The sequence below is a fragment of the Colius striatus genome, chromosome Z, assembly GCF_028858725.1.
Source record: "Colius striatus isolate bColStr4 chromosome Z, bColStr4.1.hap1, whole genome shotgun sequence".
Lineage (NCBI taxonomy): Eukaryota > Metazoa > Chordata > Aves > Coliiformes > Coliidae > Colius > Colius striatus.
The window spans coordinates 47,563,927-47,575,193 of NC_084790.1; the positions used below are offsets into that span (position 1 = coordinate 47,563,927).

The 11,267-nt window shown below is 46.2% G+C and overlaps 1 protein-coding gene across 1 annotated transcript; it reads right to left on the reverse strand.

Moving 5' to 3' along the window:
- Positions 1-4,979: 4,979 nt before the first annotated feature.
- On the reverse strand, positions 4,980-10,224 carry CD180 (CD180 molecule). The gene is made up of 3 exons (XM_010201498.1): positions 10,105-10,224; positions 7,354-7,520; positions 4,980-6,705 (listed from the first exon to the last, which is right to left on the reverse strand). Exons 1-3 carry the CDS (start codon positions 10,222-10,224, stop codon positions 4,980-4,982), a joined length of 2,013 nt encoding a protein of 670 aa, XP_010199800.1.
- Between the last annotated feature and the right edge of the window lie 1,043 nt (positions 10,225-11,267).

An 11,267-nucleotide genomic window follows, 5' to 3' on the forward strand; every position in this document is an offset into this window, starting at 1 on the left:
AGTGGTGTTAGCATTTTTCCTTGAGTTGCTTTCACTGCTGTAACTTAAAGCCCATCTCTGCTCTGCACTGAGTTTGGTGTGTTTTTTCCCTCTGGGATGAGCTCCGTACCGTGTAAGGCACACACTGGCCAAGGATTTTGCGTGAGGTAATGTGGTTTGGCCTGAAAGCGGAGGAGGTCTGCTTAGTCAAGTATCATCACCAGCAGTGGTGAAGTCCACCGCTGTGCTGCTGGGTAGGTAGGCAGGCATGGGTGATGAGGGACCACATACCCTGACTGGTAGCCAACAATGACAGTAGACTCTTAACATGGCATTTTTCTCCAAAACCTTGGATGGTCATTCAATAGGTCAGTGTGTCTGAGTACCTTCTTAAAATATGCACTGAGTTTTCGGCCTTAACAAATTCCTGGAGCATTTGCAAATGCAATGTTTTCTTCAGAAATCTCTACCCCTTGAAAGTCATCACATTTCCCTTTTTTTTTTTGTTATAGTAGAAGATGAAATAGATGCAGTGAGCCAAACGGGGGACATGGAGTAGCACACCTTAGTGTCCAGTGACCTCATTGAAGGAAAATCCGTTTGGCAGGAGAAGCAACAGGGCAGGACTGTTACTGCCCTGATTTTCATCTATCCACTTCTTGCAGCGAAGTGGAATTTATTAAAGTGCACATGTTTTTATTGTTGTGTTGCTGGTAGCTCTGCACAACTGGTCGTCAGGGTGGGCTATTTTTGTTCGTATTTTTTTATTGCATTGTTTCCTCTATGTTTTTCCTGTGCACAAAATCAAGTGCAGCAGTATACAACATCACTTTTGCTGCTTTGCTCTCTGAAACTGGTAGGTGAGGGAGGTCATTGCCAGCTGCAGCCCAGCAGAAGGCAGTCTGCAAAACTGGTTCCCTGACAGGGCATGTGATGAGGAGAGAGCAGGATCTGTCAGCTCGGGGGCAGAAAATGGCAGTCACCACTGCCTGGAGAGGCAGAGAAACCCTGCTCAGGGTGAGTCTCCATAGTGTTCAGGGCCAGGGGAAGGGCTTGGTGTAAGGTGATTGCATTGAGGAAGATGGCAGGAGAGAAGAGCTACCAATATCCATCTGGCATGGCCTGTCGTCCATAACTTCTACTCTTATAAGAGTAGCCTGCACCTCAGCTGGCATGGAATGCTTTCACAGTCTGAAAGGGAAACTGGAGCTCTCTTCTACAGTGCTGAGCTCCCAGTTTGTTATGCTCCCTTAGACCCTGTATTTTATGTAGTTTGCAAGACTTAGCAGGAGTGGTAAGCTTGGGTTTGGATGCTACCACAGATGGCAGATGAGAATAAATTGCATGACAGGAAGATACCGGAGCATCTGTAGGGACACATCCCAGGTCATGGTTTGGATTAGTGGTAGTTTTCCTTTCCACTGACTGTTTAGTACAGTCTTCGAATAGCACTGACCACCAGCTCAATCTCCCAGACATCTGGCAAGGATAAGTTTGAATGAGCTGTGGGTAGGAAGCAGCAGTGGAGGTTATGATTTGAGCTGCAAAGGCTTGAGAAGCATCAGGAAGACAGAGAAGACTGTAGGGTAAAATAACAGTAACAATGCAGGTAAGTTTTAGCACATAGCAAGGCCTTCATGCTGCAGATGTGAATTAGACATGGGGGCAAGAGAATGTCTGAGAGATGTGCTAGAGAATGATGTCGTCTGCTGGAGGAGAAGAATTTCCAGTGTGTTTGTAAGAGAGGTATGGCATGAGTGAATGCTTGGGAAGGGATCTCACCTGCTCTTTTTCCAGGTACAGACAAGACTGGTGAAGGAGAGAAAGTTATTAAAGGATTTATCGTTGACATCAGGATACTTAGATTCAGAAGATGGCCTCTTCAGCCACCCTATTCAGGGTAAAATGCTCTTTCAGAAACTGACATGGTTCTTACGTGGTATCTTGTTTAAGCACGGTTGGGGAAGAACTTGGCTTTAAGCCTTGGCTTGTCCAATTGAAATAGAGAATTGAAACAGGGTGGAATTGGTGGAAACAGGGGCTGGCTTCTTGGGAAGAGTATAGGAACGTTGCCAGGGCATGCAGGGGTGCAGCTAGGAAGGCTAGAGCCCTTCTAGGATTAAATTTAGCTAGGGAAATTAAGGACAGCAATAAGGCATTTTTCAAGTACATCAGCAGCAGAAGGATGGTGAGGGGGAATGTGGGCCCGCTGCTAAACAGTGAGGGTGCCCTGGTGACTGAGGATGCAGAGAAGGCTGAACTACTGAACGGCTTCTTTGCTTCAGTCTTTACGGCCAAGGCTGACCCTCGGGAAGCCCAGTCCGGCAAGGATAACAGGATGGGCTGGACAGCTGAGGACTTGCCCTGGGTGGAAGAGGAAAAGGTTAAAGACTTGTTGGCCAAGCTTAAGGCTCATAAGTCAATGAGTCCTGATGGGATGCATCCTAGAGTGCTGAGGGAGCTGGCTGAGGTGATTGCTAAGCCTCTCTCCATCATTTCTGAACAATCATGGAGGACAGGTGAAGTGCCTGAGGACTGGAGAAAGGCCAATGTCACACCAGTCTTCAAAAAGGGCAGGAAGGATGACCCAGGAAACTACAGGCTGGTCAGCCTCACCTCCATCCCTGGAAAGGTGATGGAACAACTCATCCTGAATGTTATCACTGAACATATGAAGGATAAGATGGTTATCAGGGGGAGTCAACGTGGCTTCACCAAGGGGAAACCCTGTTTGACCAACCTGATAGCCTTCTATGAGAACATAACCAGCTGGCTAGATGAGGGGAGAGCAGTGGATGTCATCTACCTTGACCTTTGACACTGTCTCCCATAACATCCTCATCAGAAAGCTCAGGCAGTGTGGCTTGGATGAGTGGACAGTGATGTGGATCAAGAGCTGTCTGATTGACAGAGCCCAGAGGATGGTGATCAATGGCACAGAGTCAAGTTGGAGGCCTTTGGCCAGTGGAGTTCCACCGGGATGGGTTCTGGGGCCAGTCTTGTTCAACATCTTCATCAACGACCTGGATGAGGGGACAGAGTGTACCCTCAGCAAGTTCCCTGATGGCACCAAACTGGGAGGACTGGCTGATTCCCCAGAAGGCTGTGCTGCCGTTCAGTGGGGTCTCAACCGGCTTGAGAGTTGGGCAGAGAGGAACCTGATGAGGTTCAACAAGGACAAGTGCAGAGTCCTGCATCTGGGAAGGAACAACCCCATGCACCAGTACAGGCTGGGGGTTGAACTGCTGAAGAGCAGCTCTGCAGAGAGAGACCTGGGAGTCCTGATTGATAATAAACTGAACATGAGCCAGCAATGTGCCTTCGTGGCCAAGAAGGCCAATGGCATCCTGGGATGCATCAAGAAGAGTGTGGCCAGCAGGTCAAGGGAGGTTCTTCTCCCCCTCTACTGTGCCCTGGTGAGGCCTCATCTGGAGTCCTGTGTCAAGTTCCAGCTCAAGAGGGACAGGGAAGTGCTGGAGAGAGTCCAGTGCAGGGCCACCAAGATGATCAGGGGACTGGAACATCTTTCATACGAGGAAAGGCTGTGGGAACTGGGGCCGTTTAATCTGGAAAAGAGGAGACTGAGGGGACATCTTGTTAACATTTATAAATATCTAAAGGGTAGGTGTCAGGAGGTTGGGACATCCCTTTTTTCTATAGTAGCTAGCAACAGGACAAGGGGTAATGCGATGAAGCTGGAGAACAAAAAGTTCCACTTCAGTAGAAGAAAAAGCTATTTCACTGTGAGAGTGACGGAGCAGTGGCACAGGCTGCCCAGAGGGGTTGTGGAGGCTCCTTCCTTGGAGGTCTTCAAGACCTGCCTGGACATGTTCCTATGCGACCTGATCTAGGTGACCCTGCTTCTGCAGGGGGGTTGGACTAGATGATCTCTAAAGGTCCCTTCCAACCCTTACCATTCTATGAATTGAAATAGAGATAAGTGCTTACCAGCCCTGGAATGCAGTTTAAGATCTGCCCAAGTTTTGTCTCTGTGTGGCTGTTGCGGACAAATGCTTTCCTGCAGGACTGTATTGTACCATGACTTCAATGATACCTGCAGCCCAAGAGCCAGGATGGTGAGTTCAAACCTGTTAGGCACCATTCCCTTCCTCAGGCAGTCCTTTGCGCTCTTTGTGCATCGGCTCCCCACTGATATTTAAAAAATACGAGATAAAAGGCCTGACTGGAAACCAAGGACTGCATCTGATCAGAGCTTGAGGGAGTAAAGAAATTCGTAATGAAAAGTAAATTACTGTGTCTCATATATATCCTTGTTTAAGTAATCCCAGAGGACTAAATCTTTGGACTTAAAAAATTGACATGTAATGTAGACATTTTAATGTATTAATCTTCCTTCAAAATAATCAGTTCCCTGTATTTAGGATTTGTGTATCCTTAAACCTACAGTGTATGCTGTTCAGCAATGTTGTTTACAGGTGTCCTATGAAGGGTATTTTGCAGGTGAGTAAGAAAGCAGAGATGACACTGTAAACTAAGTCAAAGATTAAAATGCCAAGTTGAAGGTACAGTAATCAAAAACAAGTTGCGTAGAGGGGACACTACTGCCAGCTCTTAAAGCAATATTTTTTATGCAAGGGCATTTGATGGAGGATGGGGGGTTGGTTGATTTATGTTTTAGGTTGGTTTTTTTTCATTGAGAACAGTGATGGTTTGGTTTCTGGGTTTTTTTTGTTTTGTTTTTGTTCTAAAGAGAGCAATGTTTGCATTTTTAGCCCTTTACAAGTGTATTATCCATAGTAGCTGGGACCTAACATTGAGTTAAACTCGAATTTCTCTCTGGTAAAAGTTATTCATGTTCAAGGTTCAGATCATAGTTTATTTTTCCAGTTCCCTTTTTTTTTTTTCATTATTTTTCTAAAAGTTACAGTATAAAAGGAAAAGGTATTTCAGAAGTTAAGAAAATACTAGTCACGCACAAATAAAAGGAAGTTGTCTTTCTTCTTAATGCATTTACTGTACATCTTGTATCTCCATCAAACTTATATTTGCTGGTAATTTCTCTTGAAATAGCGAGCACCCCAAATGAAGAGGACACCACAGGACAAAATAGACAGGACAATGGCAGTGATTCCTGACATGTTGATTCCACAGTAGGTTGAGACAGTGGCCAGCTGAGCCCCAGCTAGCCATTTGGGTTCAGAGCATCTTGTTCCTTCAGGGTCTTCAATTTTGTCCAGATTATGCTTGTACCAGGTGATTAGACCAATATTGGAGCAGGTGCAGTCCAGAGGGTTGTAACTTAAATTAATAACACAGTGGCCAGTCAGGGATTCTAGCTTGTCACGTGGTACAACACTGATCCTGTTGTAGGCAAAACTGAGATAGATGCTCTTGAGGTTTGAAAATGCATCTGTGCTGAATGCAGTAAGTTTATTTTGGCTCAGATCAATATGTCGTAACTTCTTGAGGCTGTGAAATGCTTGGTCACCTATTACTGTTAGTTCACAGGATGATAAAATTAGCACCTCTAAATTGGATAGCTGTTGGAACAATTTGTCTTTTGTCGCAATCTCCAGGTCAAAGTTGTTTTGGCTAAGGTCCAAGAGCATGAGGTTTTCCAAGCCTTGAAAGAGATGCTGAATGCTAGCATTAACGTTTGAGGAGGAAAGATTCAGCACTTGCAAGAGTTGCAAATTTTGGAAAGGGCCCTGTGAAGTGTGGATGTGAAGAGGAGTGGAAGCTAGGTCCAGCAGCTCCAGGTTAGCACCATCCTTCATGAGCACATCTTGGAGGTGGAGCCCTCTGTTACGGCTCAGATTCAGGTGCCGGAGACTGGTCAAACCGCTCAGTGCTTTGTTACAGCAGTCAAAGCTTTCAATGTGACTCTTACTTAAATCAAGATGTTGAAGCTTTGCCAGCTTCTCCAAACAACCAGAGCCCAGCTGCAGGTCCTGCAAGTTCCCTTTGATGTGGAGATGGGTGAGGGAGGGGAAGGCGGTAGAGCTGATGTTGCAGAGATGCTCGAAGGAGTTCGCATTGAGAACTAACTCCATTAGTGAGCTCATGCCACTGATGCCGGAGGGCAGCGCTCTGAGGTGGGTTTGAGTTAGGTCCAGCTTTCGAAGTCTGGTCAAGCACTGAAACGTGTCAGCATTTAAGTTTCTGAAATGCCGTAGCTGCAGGTAGAGATCCTTGACAGAGATATTACAGAGGCCTTGTAAAACATCTGGGCTTAGGTAGGTCATCTTTTCCATACCGTGAAATGTTCCCAACCAAAGGGTCTGGGCTGTGGAGTTACGTATCCCTGCCAGGATCCCAGGGATGTCAGTACAGCCTCCAAAGTCCAAGCTGTAGAAATGGGACTGGAAAGCACCAGATTCAATGTATGCAATGTCGTTGCCTTTAAAGATCAGAGTTATATTGCTGGTCTTCTGCAGAACACGGACGTCTTCTGCTGTGATTGCTCTGATGTTGTTCATTTGAAAGTCAAGGTATTTGAGGTTTAGAGTGGGAAAGTTGGGAGGAAGCTGCAGCGAAGATATGTGGTTGCTACCCAAGATGAGGGTATCCAAGCTGTCCAGATTTGTCATTGGAATAAAGGACATGCTGCTTATTCCTGTCTGTGTTAAGACAAGCTGCTTCAGGGACCGTGGGCCAGCAAATGCTATGTCAGATAGAAACATGAGCAGATTCCCTGTCAGCACGATGGTCTTCAACTGCCTGTTGCTTTGAAAGGCGCCATCATACACCCAGCTGATCTGACACCTTGAGAAAGCAACAAACCAACATCAGTGGCATGTCTTGCAAAACTCTCCCAGTTATATGAGATGACCCAAACTGTACTTCATGCCTGTAACAAACTTGTGACCAGTTGCCTTTACTGGGACAAAAGTGTCTGACTTTTCCAGTGACACTTGACTGGTGCATGTAAATTCACGTTTAAGTACAGGGTTCCTGCTGAGAAGGAAACCCTGCCCTGAAGTGATGGATATGAAGGAGGCATTAGTGGAAGTGAGGGAGATATGAGGTTTTTAGTGTCCAGCTTAATAAAATGAATGTATCTTTTCTTATAGAAAAAGCTGTGCATTTCCAAAGACCAAACCTATCTTTCTCCAGATTTTAGTGAACAACATCATTACAGAAAAGTGAATTTGAAAACTGCTATGTGACTGTCAGCAACAGTAATACCTGGAAAATGCATATTTCACTCACTGTCCCACAGATTATTGTCATCAGAGGAGAAGCCTGGATATGGCCCAAGTGGATCAAGCTCTGCTTAGTAAAATGCTTCCCCAGCTGTCTGCAAGTACTACTGGTGGTTTTCCCTTTGATGGCAGGGAGATGCTGCTGTCGTGTGCTCTGGCAAGGGTGGTGGGGTTCACCAATGGGTGCAGGAGCATGATCCTTCTGTACCTTGTTAAGTCCAAGTAGAGAAGAGACTTCAGCTCAGAGAAAGTCGAATTCTGGAGGGAAGGGAGTAGGTTGAAGCTGAAGTCAAGGATTTCTGTAGTGGCAGGTAGTATTTCAGGAATCTCTCTCAGTCCTAAACCTTCACAGGTATAGCTTTTATTTACTGTAATCTGTAGAAAATATATAGTGAAACTGCAAGAGGAATGTACTACAAACATAAATAGGAAGCTATGGCACCTAACACCTCCTGCTGACACACAAAAAAAACACCCCTCTAAACCAAACCGAAAAACAACCCCAACAACATTTTTAATCACTATAAAAGTAGCAGCCAGAACCTTAGGAGGCCTCAGCGCAGGCTTCTGATGCGCAGCCTTGAGGTTTTGTGGGCTGTGGGTTTTTTTTTAAAACAAATGCCTTGAATCTCTCTTGTACTAGTTTGACGTGTGTTTCATCTGTAGTACTTTCTTGTCAAAATTAGCACATACAGGTATTGTTTACTCTCCTGGATGAATTATTAACCCCTAAGAATGAATCCCCCCCAAGTTAGTTTTAAATTCGGCTTTTCAGCAGCAGCTTGTCTAAATCATAAGAAAAGTTTGCAGAGAGAAAGTAGAAAAGAGCAAGTCTGGGAATGTGTCTGGAAGGAGCGTGTCCAAATTAATTGGATCTGAACTGCAGTTACATGCCGCAGTGAGGGTGCGCTAGGTTTTGCTCAGGCTGGGTGAAGGTAATGTCTGATAGTCTGTCTTTAAAATTTCTATAAAGAGTTTCCAGTTTAACTGAAAATAAATCAATCTGCTATATAGAGAAGTCTACTCTGTGGATAGTGGAAATTTGCTAAACTTGTCTGACCTGAAGCTCATTGCATCAAAGTCAGCCAGGGCCTGAGACTGTGGCATGCGGGAAAGTGCCGCCCCAAAATCGCCCATCATGCTGCTCAAGGTGGCAGAGTTGCGCAGGACATCACACTCATCCCAGCTTCTGGGTTGGAGTGGGCAGTGTGGGCTCAGCCAGACCCTTGCCCAGCCCTGCTCCCAAAGGGCAAGTGGATGGCCTGGCCTGGATGGTCATAGGGAGAGCCATGGAGAGGCAGAGCCCTCGGGGCTTTGTGGGAGATACAGCTGTGGCAATATTCTGTCAGGAAGACTGGGAGATGTTCTGCTTGTGGGGAAGTAAACACACGTGTTGCCTACTTAGCTGATCTCTTTTCATTAGAGCAAAAGCTATTCTAATAGCTGGGAGAAACCAAGCACAGGTAGCAGTGGGTTTTCCAGAGAGAAACACACTGAGTCCTGGAGTCTGTGATGAGCAGGAAACATTGGAGATGTTCACCTCACAGGGCAGGAGCACGGGGCCCGCTGGACTTCTGTTGAGGTGCAGGTTCATAGACCCTGGGGAACAGTGCACAGGGCTGGGGTCTTTTCACTCATGTGAGATTGTGAGCATTTGAGACCAAACCGTGTTTCCTCTCATCTGTGGCTTAGGAGAGGCAGATGGGCAGAGATGGCAAGAGGAAGATGGGAAGAGGAGCAATATTTATTGCAAGCCAGAAGCTGGATACGGTGGACGCACTCTTTCCTTCCTGTAAGCACAAATGCTGTAGCCAGGGAGTGCAGGGGGATGCTGTGGCCCCAGGCTGCTGCATGCAGCAGTGTGGCAGAGCTCAGAGGAAAAGAAAGGAGACAGTCACAAAAGAATGCCATGCGTGGATGGGGAGTGTGGCCCCTATGCCAGGCTCCGCCAGTGTGTTGGATCCTGCCTGCAGCCCAGGGCTGAGCAGGTGGCACTGACAGTGAGGAGCAGGCTGGAGTTGCCTATGCTGAGCCCCCAATGTGTGAGTGTCTGGCTTGACCTGGAGAGCAGAGACCCAGCCCCATGCCTGTCATGAGAACATGCAGCATGGGCACTTGGAGACAGCCTGCAAGCACCGAAGTAATACAGTGCCAGTAATTGTAGAAAAGGCAAAATACAGACTTAGAGAAGATGATGCTTTCCATACCGATAGGCAAAGAACCTGTGGAGCTGACTGCTGCAACATGCTGTTCATTAAAAGTATTTATCTGTCACTATAAATAGGAACAGTGCCTGTGTTTTACCGTTCACATAAAAGAGTGAGTAAGCCAGCTCTACCTATGTGCTTTGGAGCATGAAGAGGCTCTCCCAGGGAGCTGAGGAGCAACCACCCCCTGGGAGATTCCACTGTGTAACTCCCAGTCCTAGGGGATTTGCACATTGAATCCAGTGAGGAATTTGCTATTGGCCTCCAATGCGTGCTGTGTAGGTCTGGTCTTCCACAATGCTTCTTCACTGAATCAAAATTGCTGCCTTTTCTCCCACTTAGAAAAGAAAACTCATTATGGATCAACCCTTTTTTCCTTTCCCTGGAAAAATCCTGATATTTTCTTAGTTCTCATGTGGTAGTCCTGTATGTAGAGCACAGCTCAGGGGTTAAAGTCTTTGTACCTGTCTAACAACCCTGTGAAACTTTGCTATCCTCTGCATTCTCTGGTAGGCAAAGTGTGATGCTGGCTCCCAAAGCCCTCAGCCAGAGTAGGACAGAGCATTAGAGTGCACAGATGTGCAGGTAGGAGGAGAGAGGACAGTGACTGACATCACTGAGCACATCTCAAGGCACCTGTCTTATTTCTCTGATAAAGGCCTTCAGATTCCCCCGAGAGAAACCAGGCAAGCACCCACCAGAGACCATATGCAGCTCCCACACCTCGAGAGGAGCCGGCAGCTGTCACTCACCTCCACACATGTTGTCTCTGCCCTGCTGGACGCTTCACAGCTCACACAGGCAAGCACTGTGAAAATCAAAAGGTATACATCACAGGTCATTATGGAGAGAGACGGGCTGCTAAAATGCATGGTGGTCTCGTACTGTCTTCTCTCAGTGAAAGGGAGACTGAGCAGCAAAAGTCAGACAAATTGAGTCAGCAGGCTAGAAGGCAACTCATAAGGAAATGGGTTGCATGATGAACCTCTGTGACTCGGTGTGGGCAAAACAGTAGTTTCGGAGTTAAAGAGGAAGTTCCCTGCTTCAAATATAGCCAAATTACTGTGCACTGATGCTTTTCTGGGGCAAAACAGATTTTTAAAGAATGGAAACTGAGATGATGTTTTCTTTATGTTCATATAGAGTTAAAGTCTCCACTATATACACGGTGGCTCAGCATGACATAGGAGACAGAGCAAGAAAAGAGCAGATAAGACTACAGCATCTCAGCAAAGGGGGATTTAATGCAATGGGAAGTTTGAGTTGGACAAAATTTGACAAATCACTTATGAAAGTCACAACAACTTGTAAAACAGCTGAAATAGGTGCCTATATTGCTGCAGAAAGGGATCACAATACTCAAATGGGTTTCAATCAGTGAAAACAGTAAAGCAATAGCTCAACCTGAAAGGGAACTCTTTTCCTCTTGCATTTAGATTATGGGTTATGATTGGTTTTCTAGAGGGTGGCAATGTTTCTAACCATCTCTAAGATGATCATGTGTGTAGCAGCTGCAGGCAGTAGAGGATCCCTTGCTACCAGGACAGGAGTATCTGGTCCTTGTTGCATGGGATTGCACTGAGCTCTAGCCAGACACCTCAATCTGCTTTATTTTTTTCTTCCTTCTTAAATGGATGAGTTATTAGCTTGACAACTTAGTTTACAAAAGGCTTCACCTTCTAGTACAGAAAGGCGTGATGAAAACATACTGAACTGGGCAAACGTGTCCTGGCACTATGGGGAGGGGCTGGTTAGACTGAGCCAAAGAGCCATTTCAGCCCTGGTGACTCAATCAGTAAAGCTTCAAGCAATCAAGATGCCATCTGGAGCACGTCAAGCTCGACACCTGGGAAGATGGAGACATCTGGGCCTCTCTTGTGCCAAGGATGTGTACATAATCAGCAGCTTTGGTTCT